The sequence below is a fragment of the Malaclemys terrapin genome, chromosome 12 (assembly GCF_027887155.1).
Source record: "Malaclemys terrapin pileata isolate rMalTer1 chromosome 12, rMalTer1.hap1, whole genome shotgun sequence".
In the NCBI taxonomy this organism is placed as follows: domain Eukaryota; kingdom Metazoa; phylum Chordata; order Testudines; family Emydidae; genus Malaclemys; species Malaclemys terrapin.
The window spans coordinates 64,738-90,847 of NC_071516.1; the positions used below are offsets into that span (position 1 = coordinate 64,738).

The window sequence follows — 26,110 nt, forward strand, 5'->3', positions numbered from 1 at the left end:
CAACTGGGAAGGGGGAGTTGATACTGGAGAAAGCGTGCACTCATTTGTGGAGGAGAGTTGGAGATTCATGAAGTAGTGGAGACTCCTGTGATACACAAATGACTCTACAGATCAGTTTGGCTATGTTTACACTAACACTTTTGTTGGTATAACTTACATCACTCAGGGGTGTGAAAAATGCACCCCCGAGTGACATAAGTTACACTGACAGAAGTGCTGGTGTGGACAGCGCTATGTCAGCAGAAGACACTCTCCCATCGACACAGCTATCACCGCTCATTGCGGGTGGTTTAATTGTGCCAACAGGAGAGCTCTCTGTGCTGCTGTAAGGTCTCTAGTGTAGACATAGCATTTGTCTCCACTTAAGCAGAAAAATTACCTCTTGGATTCACAGCTGGCAAGATTTGTTTAAAGGCAAGATGGGGGGAAAGGGAGAGCTTTTGTCTTTGTGTCTTATGTACTTCCAAGACACAAAGTAAGGCAGAAGTTGGGTTGTTTTATTTTTAATCTTCTGTTTCACAAGTGTTAACATACTTGAGTGTCTTTACACAAATGCAAAGAGTATGGGAAATAAATAAGGAGAAAGATTGAAACATCATGATTCTCATTACTGGAACATCTAGGGATAGAGAGAGGAGAGAGACAGAAAGGGAGAGGAGATGGACTGGATGGAATTTACAATGGCAGCAGTAAAGCGTTGTGGTGAAATTCTCTGAGTTATGAAACAAGGAAAGAGGTACATAGAACAGCATCTTCAGAGCCCAACAACTGGAGGAAAGCAGGAACAAAACACTCTGAACCATTGTTGATAATGAGAGGGTGGAGCTGAGGTAAGAAAAATGACTGTAACTTAATGAACACTCTGAGTAGGAAGACAGTCGTGTTCCAGAGGGATTACAGAAAGCAACTACCGATGCTTTAGAGTGGTGAGTGACTGAAGGCACGGGATGGCTGTTGTCTGTTTCTGATTGGGGCTGGGTTGCTGCTGTTTTTTTTTTTGTTTGTTTGTTTAAAATTTTTTTAGTGTCTTGGTGAACACCACAGTTGGTGTTCTACAGTTGTCAATGAGGTGGATGGAGCTGAGGCAGAAAAATGTTATGTGACTTAATGAACAATGTGAATAACAAACAGAAAGATTGAAAAAGAAGAGTCATATTCCAGAAACAGTATGGAAACTGGTGAAGGCACTACACTTCAAGTAATGAGTGCCTCAAAGTCAGAACTGGTTGATGGCTGTTTGTCATTAGGGCTAGGTGTTGGGTCCAGGTAAATGTCAGAGTCTGTGGCCCTGGTGGATACAAAGAAGGGTGAATCTAAGGTGAGGAGGGGGGAAAATGACTGAACTCCATGAGCAGCAATCAAATGAGCTCAAGGGAGTTCCCAGCGGGAGTTCTGAGAGTCTGAACAGCCTGGCTCTGACCACTTACAAAAAAGGGAGCAATCTTTGAAATCAAAATGTCAGTGGAGATACAAAATAGTCACAACAGAGCCATGCTTCCTGATGTGGAAAGTGGGCAATGTTCCTCTTTCTGAATCAAATCCAGAGGGCTACCCTGAATGCTGAAACTTGGTTCCTTTTTGGAGGATGAAGTAGAAAGTTTCAAACAGTAGTTGAAACTATAGGAATATTAATTTTTATTGATCTAAGGGTTACAGTACTGATAAATAAAGAAAACTGCCCTCAACTTTTGAAGCCTCCTGGTTTCCTCCATATTCAAATGGTTCTGCATTTTCTGAGTTCTAATCTACATCATCAGGTTGGGGCTCCCACTGGGAAATATGAAGTTAGCACCTTCCACTAAGGGAGATTCTTAACCATGGAGATATTTAAACAAGGAGATTTCTAAAAACAGTTTTGGGAAATCATTTTAATAAGGTCTAACCTAGTCATTTAGTTATGACCTTTGCCAGGAAAATAACTACTGGGGTTTGTTCTGTTTTTTTCTTAGGTTTTACTTTTTGAAACTAAAAACCAGACAGCTTTCTTGTTAAGTCTTTAATGAGAGCTGAGAAAAGGCTGTTGGAGCTGACAGGAGCCATTTCCCCACAAAAAATACTTTATTCCTTGTCTCTAGAAGGGGTTGCATATTGCAGTGATGGGTGCTATCCAAATACGAGACAGAAAATTGGAGTGACATTTCTAATTATTCCCAGAGCAGATACAAACACACAGACAGAGTAGCAAATAGCTATAAACTTGCTCTAGGTGAAAATTCAGCATTGTACAGAGAAAGTAGCTTTTTGCAAACAATATATATATTGCTGCTGCTGCTAAACAAACAAACAAAAAGAAGTCACTCTTCAAACAAGAAGTGACCATGAGTTCCATATGGCTCATATACTCCCACTCACTATTTCCTCATCCCTAAATGTGATTTATTCATGGCATACCTAGGATTCCCGGTAAGAAGTCCTACTTGTCATGGGTATCTAAGCAAATGTACTTCTTCTGAGTAAACAAGTTCAGCATCTCTTCCCACAGTTACACCCCATGTTAAGCAGGAAAACTGGCATTAAACTGACATAAATTATAGGAACTGGCTAATTGTATTTGACAAGTCTACAGGGATCAATTACAACTGCCAAGTACCTCACCCATCTCTCTTGAATTTCAGATGACAGAAGCAGACTTTGATCTTTATTATTAATGTGGATGAGATTTCCCTGAGGAATTAAGTAGAAGATATATACAGTACATACACACACACAGAATGGCAGGTGAGTTCAATGTGTAATCTGAGTGCTCATCAGCATATTAATCATGTCCTTAAAAGTGTTTTCTTAAGAGGCATTTATTGGAAGTGTCTGCATAGATTGCTTATTTCAGAGGGCAGTTTTGCATTGTAATTTACAATTGCACTGCATTTTAATGTTGTTTTGTTATTACTGTCAGCTGTATTTGTGATCCTGTAGATTGTATGTAGAAACTAGGGTTTCAGCTTACTGCTGCCATCCACCTTGTGTAATCATTTATACAAGTGCAAAGTGTGTGTAAAATACTACAAATCTGAATAGTAGAATTTTATACCTACTTTGCACTAATGTAAATGACTATTCAAGGTGGAGGGCAATAGTGAATTGGGTCCTAAGAAGAAGACTTCATCTTCTAATTAGCGAGATGAAAGAAATCTGTCTAACCCAGTTTTAAAAAATCCTAGGTTTCCCTCAGGAGACTATTCTGCAGCCTGTCAAGTTTTCCCAGCTATTCAGCCTAAATTATGTTCTAAATTCAACCTCTTTATGTAATCCTATTACTCCTTGTTATACCCCACTAACCCTTCCTTCATTTTTAATATTGACAGTCCATCATCCTGTCCCCCTTTTTACCCCAGTTAGACAGATTCCTAGCTCTTCAGAGACTAGTGTCCACTCTAATTTCTGCTGCGTTGTCTGAAATGCCACCTGCCCATCCTTGTAAAGTGTGATAATGACATAGCAATACTTTTCTTTTAATGACTTCATTATACGAAATGTGGAAGTTCATTATATCATGTGAGATGAATGTAACAGAACCCAACACAACAAGCTCTTCAAGCCCTCATTAACCATTGGGTTTAGGTAAGGTACTAAACAGTCTTCCCTTCAGTCCAGCAGCAAAATCCCTGCACCTGTGACTTCTCCAGCCTCAGGGAGGTCCCTGCTGCCAGTGACTGACTTCTGCCTCTGGGAATTAAATATACTGGCTATTTCTTCAGCTCTTCTCTCTTATTTTACAGATCTCACACCAACACAAATCAGCTGGCATCCTAAAGCCAACACTAGCGCACACCATACTGACAGATATGCCCACGCAGAGCTGACTGTGAGGAGAGGGCAGGTCTTCACTATCACCCTGTGGTTCAACAGGCCATGGCAGACGGGGGACAACTTAGCATTCGTCACAGAAATAGGTAACTCCTACAGATACCCCACTAATCCCCCCTCACAGAGGACTAATCTTTCCCCATTTCAGCTCCCTTCTCATCCCACTCAGAAAAGTTATTTCCCCTCACTCATTTCACTTATGTAACAGTGTGTCTCTAATATGCTCATTGTAAGTGTGAGATCTGTATCAGTGCGGACCTCTGTCTATGACCCACAAACAAATACCCATTCTTAGTAAACACTGCTGTCTGTTGTTCTCTCTGCCAGGGCCAGCGCCTTCACAGGCACATCACACCAAGGCCATCTTTAACCTCTCTGAGGCGGGGGCTAGTGGCTGGACTGCAGTTCAAGGACCCAGTGAGTCCGGCTACATGAATTTCTCAATATCCAGCCCAGCTAATGCAGTCATTGGACGTTACAAACTGAGCCTCCAGATCACCTCTGGCAACAAGGTCTCCTCCAAGTTCCTGGGGCACTTTGTACTGCTTTTTAACCCTTGGTGTTCAGGTAGGAACTGAGATATTTGCTCTTCAAGGTATTAATTAAATGTTATTGCTTTCACAGCATGCACAATGAGCTCATGCCTCAGCCCTGCTCATTTAGAGTTATCGCAGGTAGCAAATTCAGCTATTTTTACATTTTTAAATATTCCTTTTGACTACAAAAAATATCCAACCTCTGCATGGGTGGCAAAGTTCTAACTGTACTAGTGAAATATTCAGCTGTGCCAGGTGGCCCTGTAGGATGTTTCTAGGGGATCCAGAACACCTGATTTCCACAGCCAAGAGAATGGTTAAAATCTACTGAAAAAATGCTTGTACCTGCCAAGGCCTGAGTTAGAGGCACTGTGATTTCTTGTAGAAGTTAATACTCTCATATACTCCTAAATCTAAGTAAAGAGCCCAGCACTTCCTCCTACATCCTTCACAGACGGTACTGGCCAGGTGAAGGCTGGGCCAGTCAGAATTCCCATATCCCTGGAAGGTGTGTGACATGAAGGAGGCCAGGGTCCTGTGCTTCCCCACTTCTTTCACAGTGGATTGGGAAGGGTACAGCTCTGCTTCTCCCATTTTGCACCTCTGTAGAAATGAAGAGCCCTGAGATCAGGTCTTGGCAAATAAGTGATGATGGAACTGTACAATTTAAGGCTTGAGTTAGGCTCCTAATTTTAAGGGAATTATCCCTAACCACCCAAGCCACTAACCCCCAGTGTAAAGGGAGAGGAACAAAAGAAATGACTGCAGAACTAGCAACCGCTTCCTCCTCTAATTACAGAGCAGCAGCCATCATATCAGTAATTAGGGATCTGAGTCAGAGGCCACCCCAATGAATGAGTCAAGATCAAAAAACCTACTAATTAGCTCAGAATGCCTTGCAAGGCACCATAATAATAATTAATAAATAATACTTAGGACACAGAGGCTGTGTCTATGCAGAATTTCCCAGGGAAATGGCTTCTGCACAGCTACCTGAAACACTACCTGCTAGGTAAGCATCTGGACTGGTGGAAATAAATCTGCAGGTACAGAACAACCCGTTTGCCTGCAGTGCAGACACTGTGGTGAGCCACTGCTCAAAGTGGGGCACTGGGACAGCACTGGTGGTGGCAGGTCAAGTCTCATTTTTACTGGTTGAAAATGGAAATATGGTGAGGAAAAAAATGTGGCTCTCCCATTTCTGTTGTCCCAGTTTAAACTCTGGGGTTTGGAAGATCAGCTCCCCAAATCAGGGTATCAGAGGATTCCGAGGCAATGGCCAGATAAGGGAGAGAGCCCTAACATCAGGCAGCATTACTATTGTCTGGCTACCTAATATTCTACCGGGTGTAACAACAACTCCCTGATGCCAACACAGAGAAGGGCTTCTGCCCGTGGCTGGGCGATACCACTGAAGCAAGTACCACTACTGAGAGGAAGTGGAAAAGGAAGAGCCTCAAAATTCAAAACAGATTTTGTTTATTCTTGTTTTAGTCTCTGTAACTGAAGTGCTGAGATGCCAGGAAGAGAGGCACAATGGAAATGAGTAACTAACAGTCACACTCCAGGCAGGTGCTCACAAAATCCCTGCCCTAAGCACAAGAGCTGTCTCAGCCACTCTATGTGAACAATTTATCCCCAGCAAACACAGCCCATTTCAGTTTGTGATGAATAGATCACTCCTTGGCACAGCTTGCAAGGCCTTACACCCACCTTGATGGCATTTGTGTTTATCTACAACAGGGGTCGGCAACCTTTCAGAAGTGGTGTGCCGAGTCTCCATTTATTCACTCTAATTTAAAGTTTCGCATGCCAGTAATACATTTTAACGTTTTTAGAAGGTCTCATTCTAGAAGTCTATAATATATAACTAAACTATTGTTGTATGTAAAGTAAATAAGGTTTTTAAAATGTTTAAGAAGCTTCATTTAAAATTAAATTAAAATGCAGAGCCCCCCGGACCGGTGGCCGGGATTCAGGCAGTGTGAGTGCCACTGAAAATCAGCTTGCGTGCCACCTTCAGCACGCGTGCCATAGGTTGCCTATCCCTGATCTACAACGTGAGAACTGTTGGACCTCATATCTGATCAATTTCAAAATTTCTGGGAATGTTCTAGGTATCAGTGGGCAGAATCCTATTGATTCGGGGTTGGGGAAAGTGGGGAGATTGGAAAAACTGAAAGGGGGAAAATGGGAGACACGCCATCCCTGCAATCTGTTTATCACAGACACGGACTCAAGCACCTCTGTAACTGTCTATTCATGGAAGAGCTGGTTGATGGTGCCCATTAACATCTGCCAGCAGAACAAGACCCCTAACTCTGCTCTACCCAGCCTCCCAATAGTGGTGAATATGTGAAACCCCTGAATGGTGGGGTGATGAGAAGAATGGGAAAAGGTGGACATATAGAGCCCCTAGCATAAAGGCTACGTGGGGGAAGAGGTAACGGGGACAAACTCCCTGGGCAAAAGTGGGAATATGGGCGAATGGGGAACAGAGGTGGACACCTGCAAGGGAGAAGGAGGATCCTGCTGTAGAAGAGGGCACACTGAAACCCTAGCAAATGGGAGTGGGGGACCATGGTATGGAGAAAGTGGTGCACAGAGAGCCCCTGGCTTAGGGGGTAGGGAGAATGGAGTGGAAATGACAGGTTTCAGAGTATTTATTTTCTAATAAATTTGTTAGTCTCTAAGGTGCCACAAGTACTCCTGTTCTTCTTTTTTTGGAGTGGAAATGGGTGGCATAGAGCCACTGACAGGAAGGAATTGAGGGGTACACACAACCCCACCAGAGGGGCTATTCGGGGAGTTGCAGGGAGTCCCTGAAATAGAGGAGTGTGGGATGGTGGCTCACAGGGAGTTTGTGGCAGTAGAATGGAGGGGTGCAACGAGCCTCTAGTATGTGCAATGAACTTTGCTCCAGCAGCTACAAACCCCTTTACAAAACAATTCTGAATATCAAATTTTTTCCAGCATACTTTGGCCTCTGGGTGTATTTGATAGTCAGTGTGGGCAACTGGTCTGCAAGGTCAAATGGTACTGGTTTTTACGTGATTGTTTGGTGACAGGTTGGAGGTGGAAGGAGAGGGCACTAGTGCAGAAGGCCACAGGGAGCTGTAGAAGGGCTGGAGATTCCTATGGTCCTAACTTTAGAACTCCATATTGGCAACCAGCAGCAGCCACAGCGCAGTGTACAGCACAGGCTGAAATCAGGGGGTGGGAGCTTAGCTGCTCCTACAGATTAGTTTTATTTTTTACATCACTTGCTTTTTCACATTAGTCTCTCTTCACCTTCTACCACCCTCACTCCCCTACAAAAACAACAAAAACATGATACCAGTGCCAACACTGATGAGGCAAACATGCCTGTTTACATATGTGCATTTATGTAAACTATTCCTCAAATATTTGTAAACAGAAAACCATTGTACCAATGCTCACGGAAAAGCAAGCCACAAGAGCCGCAGACACTTCAGAATTTGACTAAGTATTCACACACAAGAAAAGTTCATACCATTTGCCCATCCCTAATTGCCCCATCATTGAGTGCTATTTTAGCAAGCGTGAACACACTAACCTATATTGCCTATTAAAAATGTACATTAGCCATCCTGTGGCTCTTGAAGCCTCAGTGGAAGAACTCTCCAAGTGCCATGCCACTGTCGAGGAGCCATGGTAATATGAGAGTAGACAAGCATACCCCCTTTGGCTGAGACTGGGGCATGGCTGAGGTTCTGTCCAAACAGGACTGAGATGTTGTTGGTTGTCTGAGGAAGCAACTGAGGGATATAATTTCTGCTTCTTCATGAAATGTGTATCCATCATTAGTTCAAATTTGCAATGTAGGGGTCTGATTAGATTAAGTGTTACCAGAAGGTCAGGTAGTAGCAAGGCAACAGCCATCAGGCAATAGCAAGGACTTTTACATTTACATATGGCCAGGAGACTATTTCTTTGAATGTAGATCTTGCAGCTGTCATCCAGGCCTTTGTCACCTTGAGGTTAGACTACCTCACCACACACTATGGCTATGTCTACATTACAGACCTTACAGTGGTACAGCTGTATGGTTGCAGCTGCTCTGCTGTAAGGTTTCCCGTGTAGCCTCTCTATGCCAACAGGAGAGAGCTCTCCTGTCAGCACAATTAAGCCACCCCCAATAAGCGGCGTTACCTGCTTGCCCACCGACATAGCGCTGTCCATATTGGCGCATCAGTCGGTGTAACTTATGTCAGGCAGGGGTGTGTGTTTTTCACACCCTGACCAACAAAAGTTTTACTGACAAAAGTGCTAGTATAGACATAGCCTATATGGGTTATACCTTAAACCCACTTGGAAACTGAGGCCAGTGTAGAATTCAGCAGCTCAGTCATTAAAGCAGAGTATCATGCAGTGAAGCACAGTACTCCAGTGCTCTGTGATCTGTTCTGGTTGTCTACTGTTTTTGTGGTGGAAGTAAAGGTGTTGGAATCAATCTATACATCCATAAATAGCTTAAACACTACCTTAGAGATGCCTCTCCCAGGCTATACTGCTGCAGTTGCAATCAACAGAGACTCACAAGTTGGAGCCCCTTGGTATAAATGAAAAGAGCTGGCAAGGTGTTCTTTGTGAAGCCCCCTCAACTTTTCAAATTGTTCCCCCTCCTGGTCCTAAAACAGCCCCAGACTTTCAGGACATGCTTCAAAGTTCACACCTATTTGATAAAGGTGGGGAGAATCATGAGGGTGGGAAAGAATTGGAAAAGGTGAGGATTCTTGTAGTCTCTTTTAACTGGTTTGCTGAGGGTCAAGGGAGAAGGGATTGCTGCTTAGTCATAATGAAGAGAAGGGAACTTTTTATATGGATTTTAAGTTATGTTAAGGATACTTCTAATGAATGGAAAGATGGTCTTTATATTTGCGTAAATTTAAATAAATCAATATGTGGAGGGCTGGCTTTATAACAGTCATATATGGCAGCAAAATATTAGACACAAAATGTTCACTAATTATCTGGGTGACTGCAAAAAGACAGGGAGATTTACACTGTGCATATGCTCAACAGGGAGGAAAAAGTTGGGAAGCAGTAATGATGAAAAAAGACCTCAGGTTGATAGTAGACATCAAATGAGATATGAATTGTTGCACTTTGGCTGCAAAATAAAAATACAACCCTAAATATGTGCAGAGATATCACATCACAGAAAGGTCATCATCACTCTGCATGTAGATTGTTAGCACCACTCTGCATGATTATACATCAAAGATTAATCAGCACTCTCTACAAAAAGGGTTAATACTTGACCAAGTCTAGTGTAATTATAGCTGGAATGCGAGAGAGGGCTGGGACAGGGGGTTGGGGTGCGGGAGGGGATGCAGGCTTTGGGAAGGAGTTTGGGTGTGGGCGGGAGCTCAGGGCTGGGACGGGGGTTGGGGTGCAGGCTCTGGGAGGGAGTTTGGGTGCTGGAGGGGGCTCCGACCTCGGGCAGGGGTTTGCAGTGCAGGAGGAGGCTCAGGGTTGGAGTGTGGGAGGGGGTTTGAGGTGCAGGCTCTGGGTGGTGGTACTTACCTCAGGCGGCTCCCAGAAGCGGCCGGCAGGTCCAGCTCCTAGGCAGGGAGGCCAGGGGCTCTGCACGCCACTGCCGCAGCTCCCATTGGCTGTGATTCTCGGCCAATGGGAGCTGCGGAGCTGGCACTCAGGGCAGGGGCAGCATCAGCATTCAAAGCCCTTGTGGCCACTCATGTGTCTAGGAGCTGGACATGCCAGCTGCTTCCAGGAGCTACATGGAACCTGCCTTAGCCCCACGGCACTGCTGACTGTACATTTAGCAGCCCGGTCAGCACTGCTGACCGGAGCAGCCAGGGTCCCTTGTTGACCGGGCATTCCGCTCGAAAACTGGATGCCTGGCAACCTTAATGTGGTATGCAAGGATATAACCAAGGAGCCATGAAGTGAAATTAACAGAAGAAACATTGAGGCTGGGTCTACACCTAACATTTAGGTTGTCCTAGCTACATTGCTATGAAAAATTTCATGCCCTGTGCAATGTAGTTAAGTTGGCCTAACTCCCACTGTAGACACACCAGGCAGACAGAAGAATTCCTCTGTCAGTCTAACTACCACCTCTCAAGGGAGTGGATTTACTATAGTGACAGGAAACCCCTGTCACCGTAGTCAGTGTCCATACTATACTTGTGTAGCTGCAGCTGAGGCACTGTAGCACTGGTAGTGTAGCCTTACTCTCAGACTGGATATCAGAGTAAAACAATTCTGACACTAACGTGTCTCTGGTGGGGGGAGTCCCAGTGCTGGGATTTTTAAAATTCGACTGGACAAATCACTAGGAAATGTACAATAGGGAACAATCCTGCCCTGAAAATAATACAGGGTGAATTATTTATCAGGTCTTTTCCATCCCTAATTTCTACAACAAGGCAGATGAATCCAAAGAAGCAACTTGGGCTCTTTTTCTGCATCTTCACTGCTGCAATGTACAGTGAACTCTAAGGTGCAACATAGAAATCTGGGATAGTCCCAATCAACTTTAGTTATTTTTATTAATTTTCTCCCGCCATATACTGGACAACATACTCACACTGAACTGTCCAGATTCAGGGATACATAACAATGAGATGTGCTCTTCCTGCTAATAGATCCACTTACTCAGAAAGGCCAGAAAACAACCATGGCTTTGGCTGAAGTTTATCATCAGTGTTGTTGCCAAAGAGGCCTAGAGCTCACAGAATGCCACACAGGTTACATCAAGGGAATGAAAAAGGTTTACCTAGGTTTGAGCTTATTGAACTAATTTAGAATGTGCCCTCTTGAAAGGAATGGAAATCTCTCTAGGTCTGACCTATTTTCATAACCAGTTTTTATTGTTGTCTAAAGTAGTTTTTAACCACATACTTGCTAGCCAATATAGCAAATAAGAAATGTGCTTGTTAGATAAAATGTGATTGACTCTGCTATTTGAATAGCAAGTTATGAAACTGTACCCAAAACAGAAAGAAAGAAAAAAATAGGTAGACATGATGGTGTGACGAAGTGGGAATGTTCTTAATGTTTTCTCTGAATACTGTGTGGGTGCTTCAGTCTCCCCTATGCCTTTCTTAAGTATCTACGTGGTGGGATAAGGGTGTGTGATTGTTGCAGAGCCTTAGAGGGCCAGTATGATGCTGTCTGCACAGAGAATGGCCGACACCCTGTCTCCTGGCAACTGATGGCCTGGGCCCCTCCCCTGCAAAAGTGCCAATTGAAGGTGTTAGAGAACAAAGAGATCAGGTGGCCTCCTGGCCCAGGAAAGAGACAAAGGCCAGAGGTGGGGCTGGAGGGGGTTTCAGTTTGGAGCTGGCTGGGGAAAGAGAGGGAGGCCCAGACCCAGCGTCTGGCCTCCCTGGCCCCAAGATGGACCTGACTTAGAGGTCCGGTTTCTGTATCTACAAGATCTGTTTTGGACTGTGTTCTTGTCGTCTAATAAACTTTCTGTTTTACTGGCTAGCTGAGAGTCACGTCTGACTGCGGAGGTGGGGTGCAGGGCCCTTTGGCTTCCCCAGGAACCCCACCTGTGCGGACTCACTGTGGGAAGCGCACGGTGTGAGAAGGGCATGCTGAATGCTCCGAGGTCAGACCCTGGAAGGTCGAAGCTGTGTAAGCTTCTTGCCCTGGAGACAGTATGCTCACAGGGAGGAGGTATGCTCCCCCAGAGTCCTGACTGGCTTCATATGAGTAGTTCCAGAGCATCCCACTTCTGACTGAAAAATAGGTAGACATGATGGAGTGAAGCTTTGCATACTTATGCAAAGAGAAATAATGGAAAATGACTCACAGATGAGCTTTATACTGCCCATAGATTGGAAATGTATGGAGGAGAGGGAGGAGAAACATGAATCTTGCAGGTGTACAGGAAATGTTAACCACAGAAATGACATTAACATGTGACTGGATAATGTAAATATGTAACCAACTGCAAAATGTAATGGGCAAGTAAAATACTGTAAACAAGCAAGATATAAAAATCCAGGATCAAGAGAGAGAAAGTTGGAACATAAGTGAGCTGCAACCTCTCTCCCTGGACTTGGTCAAGTATTAACCCTTTTTGTAGAGAGTGCTGATTAATCTTTGATGTATAATCATTGATTAATAAATTGATTGAGCTTGGTTATGTGACCTCTCAATCAATAAGCTACACTGAACCCTCTTACAATGTCCTCAATTATAGGTGCAACAGCACATCTAACTTTGTGCTTTCAGGTGATGATGTCCACATAGCTAACGAAGATGCAAGACAGGAATATGTTCTGGATGAAAATGGAATCATCTTTATCGGAAATGCCAATTATATTGAAGCTAGAGGATGGTACTATGGACAGGTAAGAACATAAGAATGTCCATACTGGGACAGAACAATGGTCCATCTAGCCCAGCATCCACTCATCTGACAGCAGATGATATCAGATGGTTCACAGGGAATGAACAGAACAGAGCAATCTTCAAGCAATCCAATCCCTTTTGTCCAGTCCCAGCATCTGGCAGTCCAAGGCTTATGGATGGCAACAGCATGGGGTTGCATCCCTGACCATTGTGGCTAATAGCCATTGATGGACCTATCTTCCATGAAAGTATCTAATTCTTTTTTGAACCCTGTTATACGTTTGGCCTTCACAACATCCCCTGGCAATGAGTTCCACAAGCTGACTGCGTGCTGGGTAATGAAGTACTTCCTTTTGTTTGTTTTAGATCTCCTGCCTATTAATTTAATCAGGTGACCGCTAGTTGCTGTCTTATGTTAAGGGGTAAACAAGACTTCCTTATTCATGGTCTCCACATCATTCATGATTTTATAGACCTCTATCATATTCCCTCCCACCCATCATCTCTTTTCCAAGATGAACAGTCCCAGGCTTTTTAATCTCGCCTCACATGGCACCTGTTCCATACTCTTAATCATTTTTTTGCCCTTCTCTGTACCTTTTCCAATTCTAATATATCTTTTTTGAGATGGGACAACAAGAACTGCATGCAATATTCAAGGTGTGGGCATAACATAGATTTATACAGTGGCATTATGATATTTACTATTTTATTATTTATCCTTTTCCTAATGGTTCCTAACATTGTTAGATTTTTTTGATGGCCACTACACATTGAGTGGATGTTTTCAGAGAACTATCCACAATGACTCCTATATCTCTTTCTTGAATGGTAACACCTAATTTAGACCCCATCATTTTGTATTATAGTTGGGATTATGTTTTCCAATATGCATTACTCTGCACTTATCAACATTGAATTTCATCTGCCATTTTGTTGCCCAGTCATCTAGTTTTGAGAGATCCCTTTATAACTCTTCACAGTCTTCTTTGGATTTAATTATTTTGAGTAATTTTTTATCATCTGCAGGATACCCTCTGGAGCCTTTTTTAAAAATTGGCGTCACATTAGCTATCCTTCAGTCATCTGGTACAGAAGCTGATTTAAGTGATAGGTTACATACCACAGTTAGTAGTTCTGCAATTGTATCAACTGTAGGAGATGAACTTGGGAACTCAGGTCCTTATCCCACCTTTGATTTCATGTTCTCTTATGCACATTTGTCTCTTTAGTATCTGTACCTGTTTATTTAGGGCAGTATGAGGGGAGTCAGGATATTTGCTTTATTTCCAAGAATATCTTATGCTTCTGACCATGATTTTATGTATGACAATTCTGCTGTTCAGTGCAGCTATAAGGAGGACAAAGGAACCCAATCCAATGTTAATGAGTGCGCTTAGCATCAAGCACAGGCAGAAGTTTTGCTTGAGAGGAAGGTACATAGCTAAGCACCTCATTAGCAAACTGAGGATGATACTTATACACGTATCTTATTAGACATCCATTCTTCACTCACTCAAGAGAGCAGGGTGAAAAAGGGATGGAGTGTAAGTCAGCAGGTGTACAGGAAGCTGGTGTGGTGGGGAATTAAACCTTGCATTCATCCTGAGTTTAAAACTCTGAGTAGCCTCAGCTCACGCTTTCACTGGAGGACAATAATGTTGCCCGCCCTGCAGTGTACCACACAAGAACTTGCAGGAAGAGACAGGTTCTTCCTAATATTCTATTTCCTTGGGCTTTATCAGTTTGCTTGACTTAGTTTGTAAAGTCTTTGAGGCAAGGACTTTCTCTGTGTTATATGTTTATGTAGTGCCAAGCACCAAGGTGCCCTGATCCAGATTAGAGCCCGTAGGATACAAATACAAATCTAATCAATACAATAATTTGCCTTGCTTGAATTACCTTTGGAGCAATACAGTTCTACTGTACCAGTTCATCCCTGGTGTAACTCCATTGAAACAAACAGTTACCAGGATGAATTTTGCTTATTTTGATTATACCATACTTCTCCAGTCTGGTGCAAGCCTCCATGTGCAAGCCTTCCGTTATGTCCCTTCACTTAGCCAGCACAGCAGCTGTGTGCGCTGCACTCCAGCCAGAGGGCTTTGTGTACCTACAGTCCCAGTACCATCTTTGTGTTTGGATTTCTCAGAAAGAGGAAGCTGTTGGGGAGTTTATCTTCGAATTCTGTTTGAAAAATTAACTCTCTCTTTACAAGGCTTTGTCTCTTCTGGTTACAGTTCCAAGATGACATTCTAAATATCTGCCTTACTATGCTGGATCTGAGCCTGTACTGTCGTCAAGACCCAGTCACCGATGTGTTCCGCAGAGGAGATCCTAAATATGTGGGGCGGGTGATCAGTTCAATGGTAAGGAATGGGTTATTTGCTCTTGGTTTCAAACATGTCTACCAGCAAAAAGCAGTAGCTGCGTAGTGGAACTCAGCAAAGTCCAACAGAACCATCTGTGTCTGAATAATGTGACTGAAGAACTTGACAAAGGACTCCTCCTTTTATTAATTCTATGTCTCTCATATTTTAGATCAACGGGAATGATAATGATAACGGGGTGCTGGAGGGAAGCTGGAATGACAATTTCGCTGAGCATGAAAACCCATCCAGATGGAATGGTAGTGTGGTGATCCTCAGGAAGTGGCGTCAAGAGAATTACAAGCCTGTCCAGTACGGCCAATGCTGGGTTTTTGCAGGCGTGATGTGCACAGGTACATCTTAGAACAAATAATGCTACTGAAATGGAGGTGTCCTGTAACCTCCATCACTTCATGAGCATATGCGTAAACTAGAGCTGGAAGGGGTAAATTTCAGCTTGGGGAGACATACCCACGCCAGCTCTGACCAAGCTAGTGCGTTAAAAATAGAAGTTGAACCCTGGCAGTGCAAGCATCAGGAAGGGGCTAGCCACCCTAAGTACAATCCCATCTGATACCCTAGATACGTAATTAGGGTGGGTAGCCCCTCACACCACTGCATCTACACTTCCTTTGGCATGCTAGCTTGATCAGAGCTAGCATGGGTATGCCTCCTTGAGCTGCAATTTGCACTTTCTAGCTCCAGTGTAGACATACCCTATGAAACACAAAATGACTCACTCAACACTCAGAAACAGCACTTCAAACACTGTGAAAATGCTGATTAGTCACAGCCAGTGAATCTAGTCAGTCTGGAGTGGCTGAGAAACAGAGTGTTTAGCATTTAAACATCTGCAATAAAACAGTTGGAGCATTTCTGTATATTTGTGTGTTTCAGTCATGAGATGTTTGGGGATTCCAACTCGTTTGATTTCAAACTTTAATTCTGCCCATGATGCGGATGGAAATCTGAGTATTGATAAATACTATGACAGTGCTGGAAAGAGCCTTAACATCGGCAGAGACTCTTCATGGTAAATATAAAAGCTTCTATATCTCAGCAACACTTAGGGATAGGGCATCAGTTACCATAAAAGCAATGCTGCTCTGGCCTCTGCACTAGTAAACACAGCACAACAGCAGCACAGAGCTGAAGGAAATCAGAGAATCTTCATATAAAAAAAATAACCTGATAAAACAGCTTCCAGATTGGAAGGAAACTGTACACTGAGCTACTTTGCTCTTGATTTAACAGTATCTGGTTTTCCTTTGGCGAAACACCCATATGACTTGAAAATTAGCAATAATTTTAAAAGTTTAAGATTTCATGCACCAAATCTCTCACCCACCAATCTCTTAAAAAAAAATCTTATTCCTGCCCATGCAGTCACGTTTCTGTTTCTCTCATGCTCTTAACCAGTTTACTGCTGTAATGACCTCTTGTCATCACACATTTATGCTTCAGTCTCCTTCACTGGACTCTTGGGTCTCCTCCGGTGAGTAGGTGACCAAAGTTTGTTGCCCAACCTTAAAATTAGGCGTTCCCTGTACGGGAATAAACAACACAAAAACCAGTCCAAAAAACAAACAACTATCTTCCAACCCTCCCCACGTTCAGTAGTTCTGTCTTGTTGCTAAAATACCAGCTCATGCCCAGAATTACCAATAGCTAAGTGTTCAAAAATAATGAGTCCAGGCCCAAAAAGTCATGACACTAGTTTAAAAATCATGTTGTGTTGTTGGTTTTAAAAAAATACATTTTGGATTCATTTTCAACTGCCTTCTGGTTTCTGAGCCTTTAGACTACTCACTTCATGTTTTCCAGCTTCTCTGTACAACTAGTTGGGCTAGTTTGTTTGTTTTTTAATGAAAGAGGAGATTCTCAAGATTCTCACACAACCACTTGACTCCGTCATGTGGGGCGTTAAGAAAAACACAGATATCACAAGACTCACCATAAAATTTTAAGAGTTGGCAACATTTCTTGGCTTATTCCTTGCACCAGTAGTCCATTTATTGATGGAGGGCATAATGCAGTAGTCTTTTGCCCTCCCTGGATTCAGTCAGTGGTCCTTTTGTTCTCACCAGGACTAATTGGTTCCTTACCCTGATAATATAGGATTGAAGGGGATTGGGTCTTCCTCTTTCCTTCCCTTCTGAAATTCCCCATCCTGAGGCCCCTGAATAAAATCAGAATTGGAAAAGGTACAGAGAAAGGCAACAAAAATTATTAGGAGTATTGAACAGTTTCCGTATGAAGAGAGATTAAAAAAATTGAGACTGTTCAGCTTGGAAGGGAGACAACTAAGAGGGGATATGATAGAAGTCTATAAAATCATGAATGATGTGAAGAAAGTGATATTTATCCCTTCACATAACACAAGAACCATGGGTCACCCAATGAAATTAATAGACACCAGGTGTAAAAACAAACATAAAAAGTACTTTTTCACACAATGCACAGTCAACCTGGGGACTCGTTGCCAAGGGATGTTGCGAGGGCCAAAACTATAACTTGGTTCAAAAAATAATTAGATACGTTCATGGAGGATAGATCCAACAATGGCTATTAGCCAAGATGGTCAGGGACACAACCCCATGCTCTGGGTGTCCTAAGCCTCTAACAGGGGGATGGATAACTCTATAATTGCCTGTTCTATTCATTCCATCTGAAGTACCTGGCACTGGCCACTGCCAGAAGACATGACAGTGAGCTAGATGACCCAATATGGCCATTCTTCTATTCTATGTTCTTAGCAGAGCTGTCAAGCCCCTACCAGTGCTATATTGCCTCCGGTCTTTCCTTTTTGCTCACACACCTTTCAGGGTTCTTTTTGTGACCTGTCTCTCACAGACTACAGCCCCATTTCTCTCACTCTCTCAACAGAGAACCCCTTCCCCAGGTTTCACCTTCTAGTTCTGCGGGTGCCTCCTCCTCCTCCCTGCAGGTTTTCCTTACAGCCCCTCTTCGGCCAGCGTTTACCCAGCTTCCTTAATTGAGAGCCACCCTCCAGGTCATGTTTCCATCTGGAGACTCCCTAACTGAGTTACAGATGCTTTCTTATATAGTCCTAGTAGTCACACGACTCCTCTGGGTCACTGTCCCTCCCAGGATGCTCTTTCTTAAAGGCTGAACCCCGGTAATACCGAGATAGTATCATTTTCCCTTAGGGAAGCCATCATGTTCTGTTACAATCCCAAGAGACTCAATATTACATCTCAGCAACACCTTAAAAGCATCGTACTCCATTCTTGTGCCCAGGGTGGTAATATGTAGGTCCTCCAAAGGATCTCTTCATAGTCCCATCATTAGACTGATTGGCTGGATTTTGCCTTTCTTTTGAACTGCACCTCTGTTCATTCTCACCTTCAGGGATTATCATGTCTGGAACGAAGTTTGGTTCATTCGAAGAGACTTGGGAACACCATACAGTGGATGGCAGGTTCTAGATTCAACTCCCCAAGAGCAAAGCAAAGGTAACAGATAAAGTTCCTCTTATGAAATTATGTCCCTTTGCTGAGACTCAAAGTGCCTAATAAGGTTGCTGATTTTTCTTCATGCCCTAGGGATATTTCAGTGCGGTCCTGCTTCTGTCAGAGCCATCAAAGAAGGTGATGTAGACTTGGACTATGACACCCTATTTGTGTTTACGGAGGTGAATGCTGACTGCAACCAATGGATTGTCTACAAAGATGGAACCAGGAAAAAAGTGTATTGTGACACTGAGAGAATTGGCAAGGCCATCAGCACCAAAGCTATGGGCAGCAATTCCCGTGTGGATGTCACTAACAATTATAAATATCCAGAAGGTAAAGGAAAACTATCACAATTAATTTCCCCTTGGGGTTCTTGGCACTGAAAAAAAATTCTAATTCACTGGAGGATTAGGACTGGTTGCATATTTTGCTTTAATCACTTCTCTACTTCATTTGGAACAATATTCCTGGCAATACTGTTTTCAGTCTTGCTTCACAAAATAATGGGTAACACATTCATGGTGTTGTGCGCTGGATAGAATCTTTAGCAGGAAATGCACTGGCCAATATTCCGCAATAAATTGTTTCATAGAGTTGACAGATACATGTTGCCATCCAAAGCAAACCAGCAATTAAAATTTCCTGAAAACTGAAGTCAAAAAAATGACTGTAGAAGACACCACTAATACCATTGAAACTGAGACCCATCTACACCACCAGCTACATAAGAAATCTCTAGACCTCTCTGTGCCACCAAGGCACTGGCTATGTCCAGGTTCCACCCATGCTATTAGCTATGACAGGAACTGGATCCTCGCAGGCAGACTCATGCACTAACTACATCCTGAAATTCTGAGGGTTCCACAGGAACATCATTCTGCTTGTTTCCATCGGTCATTAATTCTGCTTTACAACTGGGACAATTCCATGGTTTCACTTTGAATGAGCAAAGTTTAACACGTTAACAACTGTGATATGAGGAGATTCAGATGGGTAAATACTTGTTTCAGTTCCTCAGTCACCCTTCTACCCTATAACTTCACCAGATCCTCCCCACTAGCCCCTTTTCTCCCTTTCCTCATCAGAAAGATGTCACCACCACTCCCCGACACCTCACCCTTCCTCGAAGTGAATCATCCCTCTTTCTCCTTGCCTGCCTACCTGTAGCCACAGGCTCATTTCCCCCTCTGACTCCCAGACACTCCTGTGCACATTCACTCTTGGCTGCCCTGTCTCCACCTTGTGGTTCTGGCCTTATAGATGGATGGAGAAGTAGTAATGGGCGTCAAGTTGCATTTATTTATATTTTAACATCCCCAGTCCCCCACAAAACACTGTCTTCTAATTGTGGCCTGTGTAGCCACACGTTCATATCACTTATACCCTGATCCTCCCTCCAAATGTTTGTTACACCCACTTGTTTCATCTTGTCTTAAATACAATTGTTAAGTGATTCAGGTCAGGGACTGTCTTAACAATATGTTTCTACGGCACAGTGGGGCCCTGATCCTGACAGAGGCCTCTGGGGACTACTACAATATACATAACAAACAATAATAGAGCAGGTTTCAGAGTAGCAGCCGTGTTAGTCTGTATCCGCAAAAAGAAGAACAGGAGTACTTGTGGCACCTTAGAGACTAACAAATTTATTAGAGCATAAGCTTTCGTGGACTACAGCCCACTTCTTCGGATGCATAATAGAGCACAGGCAGGACACCAGCATGGTTTCCCCCAGTGGAGAGATGGAGTCAAGCCTACGACCGACAAGAGTCCGAGCCTTTCTGTGCTCCATGCTACTGTGAACCTCCTTGACTTCCAGCAGCAACAACCCCTCTCAGAGTAATAAACCCACAGAAAACAGTCAAGCATTTTCATCCGAGGAATGATTTTTAAGGATTAAAACTGTATTAAACTAAATGGAAGCAGGTTTAAAAGCTGAGCACGTGTATCATCCCCCATATAGCTTGTATCATAAATGTTGTCATTTGTCTGCATGATAGCTCTGGAATACTGCAATTAGAAGTTTATTTGTCACAAAATACAGTTCAGTTTATTCATGGCACGAAATGCTCATAGGATGAACAATCAGACTGTCAAGAAATGCTGTGCTGAGCTAAGTGGGGGCAACTTTTTTCTGCTAAATGGCTAGCTTCCTGGCTTTTGTGGTTTTAAATCATGCTAATGCTATGACATCAGTGATTTACAGACACATTTTCTGAAGAGGCCACTGATATTGGGTGCTTTAGTGTTTGGATACCTGACTTCAAACACCTGGAATCTGATTTTTCACAAGTGCTGAGCACTTAAAGCATGAACTGAAGTTAATGGGAGCTGGAGATGCTCAGATGAAAGCGTCCTGAGTTGAGCACCTAAAATCAGTGGCCACTTCTGGAAATTTGCTCAGGATGTTTTTAATGCTACTATAAATAGTGTAGAAGTTAGTTATCAGAAGGGCCTGCAGAGTTACAGAGAAAAATCCTATTGCATATTGTGGTGAAAGACAGGAGACAATAGGAGCCCTATGAACCAGCAATTAGCAGGAAGACAATGTGCTTCATTTTAGTGACTGTTATCATTTCACTGTATCACAAATACGTAGATGTGCAAATCCCAGATCCAGGGAGCTACTATACAAGTGTATCTGCAGGTACCTCAGGTTGGTGGGTAGTGCAGAGCTGATATATTGGACTCTCTTTATAACCTTAACCTAGGGACTGTGTAATGGAGACATGGCTATGAAATTTACTGATGTTTCCCTTTCACCCAGGCTCTCACGAGGAAAGAGAGGTGTATAAAAAGGCCTGTGCTAAGGCACGTGGATCAAACCTCACAGAAAGACTCTCAGAAGCTCCTAATGAGGGATCATCAGAAACAGTTAGAAAACCTGAGGTCTCTGGGGTATTCAAGCTAGTTGAACCCCCTGTGTTTGGCAAAGATATCAACCTAATCTTAATTCTCACCAACCTGTCCTCTGAATATAAACCTGTAAAGGTGAACCTGAGTGCATCAACCATCCTGTACACAAGGAGAGCAGTGGCAGAGATCTTGCAGGCAGCCACATCTATTGATCTTGGTTCTAAAGAAGGTAACAAAATCTGCTTGTCCATCCTTTACTAGCATGATGATTATAGTGTTAAAAAAAAAAAAGATGATATCCATAAAAGAATTTCTCTCTGTGGTGGGCTAATGGGTAAGAGCGTTGTAAGACTAGGCTATGTTCTCTCTCTTTCTCAGTCAACAGGGATCACTGAAGAGAATTTAACGGAGGAGGGTGTACATGCAGTAAAAACAAATTAGGATACAGTAAAAGTTTCAACAAAGCTCCATGTCTCCTTAACAAGGTTAGGGTTAATAAAACAAGTGCAAGATATACAGAACTTCTTCACCCCAGAGGGCTGCAGAGGGAGAAGCTATTCTTTTTCCATACATAGCAGAAAAACCGTAAGGAATGAGACAATGAGGAAGGGGATTGGGCTACTCTACAAGGGACTTTGTGATAATTGGACCAATGTTTCACCCAGTCAGCAGAGGTAAAATCTAGAAAAGGATGCATGGAGGGATAAACCAAATGTCTTACCCAGCCAGTTGTCAGTAATATAAGGACAGGTATACAATTAAATGTGGAGGGCCAAATTCTGCTTTCAGTTTCACCAGTGTACTCTCTATTGAAGAGAGTAGGGTTAGATTGAGGAAGCAAAATAGAATTTGTACCAGATAGCAGAACTATCTGCAGCAGCCAGCAAGGAGTGATGCAGAGCAGGGGCTTGCAGACAAGAGATTCATATGGAACCAAACATCCTCTGTCTGTGCCAGCCTGTAAACACATACTACAGAGAAGACTAAAAACAAAGTCATCCGGGGCATCTGTAAAATTACTGGAGTCTGATACTTTCCAAATATGTTTGCATTTCAGAGAAACAAATTCAGTTAAAGATCTCTTATGCCCAGTATGAAAAGTCCCTGACTGATGATAAAAAGATCTTAGTGACTGCCTTGTGTGAAGTCATGCACACACAGGAGGCAAAGATGTTGGTGGAGAAGACCATCACTTTAGAGACTCCAACCATCTTCATCAAGGTAAAGAGCTGTCTCCCTGCTGACCATATTGGAAAGCAAAGGGAAGAGTTCTCACAGAGTCCTGTGGCTGGAGCTCAGCTCAAAAGATGGGCTGTTTGCCAGAAGCTGGGAACAGGTGACGGGGGATGGATCACTTGATAATTACCTGTTCAGTTCATTCCCTCTGGGGCACCTGGCATTGGCCATGGTCAGAAGACAGGATACTGGGCTAGATGGATCTTTGGTCTGACCCAGTATGGCCATTCTTATGTTCTTATGGGAATTCTAGGATCAAGTGTGAAAATCCAGACCAAGTTTTCCAAAAGTGGCTACTGAGTTCTTGTTGCTCAGTTTGAGAACCCTTATGATGTCAAGCTGGGAATGAAAAAATCAGAGGCCACTTTTGAAACTTTGCCCTGACTCTCCGTGTTTATTTACCACTTGTGTTTTCTCTTCTGTAGTACAAATGTAGTCAGGCACTTTCCCTACCAAGTCACCTTCCAAGTCAAGTGCCATCAGATCATTTGTTTTGGATTAGTTATAAATTTTCCATTCTTACTTTAATTATTGTAGTTTTCTGGCTGTTCTCAAATGACATTGCCCTGTCCTGAAATAGACTTGGGGCCTGGATTCACACTAACATGAAGGCTGATTTATACTGCTTTGCATCTTTAATCACTATCAAGAGCATGTTTAGTGCTCATTGTACTTCAGAAAATCAGGCAGCAAACTAAAGGACAAACCGATTTAAAAAGACATGTCTGAGTAAATCTGAGCCTCAAATCTTTTAAAATATATACATTTCCCTGCCTCCACTCAACTGCACAGCTAATACAGCCCAGCTTCAGCACCAAGGAAAGGCAGGAAAGGGGAGATGCACATCAACCAGAAGCTAAATTCCATAGTTCTACCTATAGCCCATCCATCCCCTGAAGGAGAAATATGCTCTGCCCACATCAGCATTATGTCTGCCACTCCATTCCTGGGAGAGTGTCTGACACTTCCTGAAAAGATTAACACCTTTGGCTGTTCACAAGTAAATGTCCTGCAAGGGGGGGAGGAGAGAGCATAAGAACTGTGAATCATCAGAAATGTTTGTCCCCCCATTTAGATTCCTGCACAGGTTGTAGTGAACACGCCTGTTACTGTAGAGATCTCGTATGCCAATCCTCTCCCAGAGCCAGTGAAGGACTGTGTGGTGCTGGTGAAACTGATGAATCAAGAGGTCAAGATAGAGTAAGTAAAAGGGGCGTCATCTGTCCATCACTTTTGATAAAAGACTGACAGAGTCCTGACCTTGGTTTCTTGGTGAGCAAGATTTAGAACACTTACATTCCATCTTCAACGTGCATTTTAAACTAAGTATGAAACTGCAAGTCTTAGGAAATACATATGAAGAACAATGCCCAGAATGCTGGGTGTGTTCTTCTCAGTGTGCCATCAGGTCTTGAACATGTGACTTTGCGGTTTTCAGTCCATCAGGAATCTTTAGTGCAACACACGAAACAGAAGTAAAACTTTTGGAGATTTCCCATTTTCAGGTGAAATTTATTTGTTATTCTTGACTTTTCGTTTAAAAAAATTGAAGAGGAAGTGTGGTGGAACAGGTGGGCAAGTCTTCAGTGCGGCACCTAGAGCAGGGCTTTGTATTTCTGCTTTTAAATGCATGGGAGCTACTCAGATAGTACAGTGATGAGTCCAAGATACAGTAGATAGATAAAAGCCTGCCATAGCTTTCTTCCTCCCAGCATAAGCAAGCAGGGTTGCTTTGACTTCCCTTAAAATAAATAAATATTGGTGAATGGGAACCTGGGGGAAAATTGTGCCTTTGCAAAGCATGTGAGCAGAATGCCCCATTAATGATTGTTTTGCTGGGCATTGACTTTTTGAGCTCTTCAGTGAGGAATCCACAATGTTCAATATTCCATACTGGGACTAACAGCATGTTTTACCATGAGCTGGTCTGGCTTATGCTTCCTGTGGGAACTATAAAAGTTCCCTTAGTAATCCACAGGGGTCTGCAAAATGAAATTCCACAGAGGGTCCCTGGAAGCTCTTGCCTCTGAATTACCAGCCCAGTTCAGGGGAAAGAAAACAAACCCTTCCACACGTCTGCCCCTAGGCAATGATGATGGGGTGTCAGTAACACAGGTGCCTGGCAACTGGGGGGGGGGGGAGGAGGAAGGGGCTCTTGACAATATGAGTTTTTGCCCATTTTGAGGACCCAAATCAACATTCTCAAAACTGGACAGTTGACAGCTCTGTATTGCATCTAAATATGGAGATGTGCAGTAGTACTGTCCGCCCTATCATCTCTTTCCCTTTATAAATCTAGCATTTCTTATTGCTTCCTGATTCGCACAGGTGCCTTGGGTCCCAACTAATTCACAGGAAACAGGGCTGGCCCTCAGATACTTCAAATTGTCTCTTTGGTGTGACAGTTATAGGTGGCTTTGCTTTTCCTTTCCAATTTAGCTTGTTCCTTGGGCCTCTCTGGGATACATAATAGGAGAGTTTCCTATCTAAGGCCTGAACTCACTGATGTTTTCTTTGTTTTAGTGTGGCAGCACTGGCACCCAGGGAGCGATCAAAGATTTACTTTGAATTCACACCCCACAGAAGCGGTGCGATGCAGCTGCAGGTGGACTTCTCTTGTGACAAGTTTGCCTATGTTAAGGGCTTTGAGACCATCGATGTGGCCCTTGGTCAGTGAGTCAGTTGCAATAGTTGTAATGGCTCTGATCACGGAGCCAATTCCCTATTTCTACACTAGCATTAAAAAGCATTTTCCCCTGCACAATGATAGTGATGACTGTAAATTAGTACATTTTCATTCTGAATGTCCTTGTGAAGTGCAATGCAGGAAAATAGCTCATCTCTCTGCATTACAACAACAGGATGACTTCTCTTGCTTCCACAATATTTCCTTGTCTAATCTCAAATATCTGTATTTGTGTTTTTTTCACCTCTCTACTGTGCAACTCTTGTCCTAGAACAAATGCAACAACATAAAGTACAGCCTGTAGGATATTCTCCTGCCTCAGGTGAATTGAGAGTGACAGAGTTAAACAACGAGACCATTACAATATTCCTAAGGGGATGCGGGTTGTATTTGCTTCAGTGTTTTACTGACTTTATATATTGACTCTTGGCGTTTAGATTGGTCAGAACATTGGTTTTTCTCATAGGTGTTTAATTACAGTTATGGTCTGGTTGTGATCTAATCCCAGTTTGTTAGCAATTAATAAAACTTTCAAAGAATGGTTTCAATTAAGTACTCTCACACTTATTATCAAACTGTCTGTACTGGGCTAGCTTGATTATCACTTCAAAAGTTTTTTTTTTTCTCTTAATTAATTGGCCTCTCAGAGTTGGTAAGACAACTCCCACCTGTTTATGCTCTCTGTATGTGTGTATATATATCTCCTCAATATATGTTCCATTCTATATGCATCCGAAGAAGTGGGCTGTAGTCCACGAAAGCTTATGCTCTAATAAATTTGTTAGTCTCTAA

At 43.0% G+C, this 26,110-nt stretch overlaps 1 protein-coding gene across 1 annotated transcript; it reads left to right on the forward strand.

Moving 5' to 3' along the window:
* The first annotated feature begins 897 nt into the window (after positions 1 to 897).
* LOC128846390 (protein-glutamine gamma-glutamyltransferase E-like) lies at positions 898 to 26,110 on the forward strand. Its single transcript, XM_054045460.1, has 14 exons — positions 898 to 926; positions 2,616 to 2,718; positions 3,717 to 3,890; positions 4,132 to 4,371; positions 12,576 to 12,694; positions 14,936 to 15,064; positions 15,237 to 15,417; positions 15,962 to 16,097; positions 18,437 to 18,540; positions 18,631 to 18,873; positions 21,308 to 21,625; positions 22,454 to 22,617; positions 23,708 to 23,832; positions 25,156 to 26,110. Exons 2-14 carry the CDS (start codon positions 2,712 to 2,714, stop codon positions 25,307 to 25,309), a joined length of 2,094 nt encoding a protein of 697 aa, XP_053901435.1. The 5' UTR covers positions 898 to 926; positions 2,616 to 2,711; the 3' UTR covers positions 25,310 to 26,110.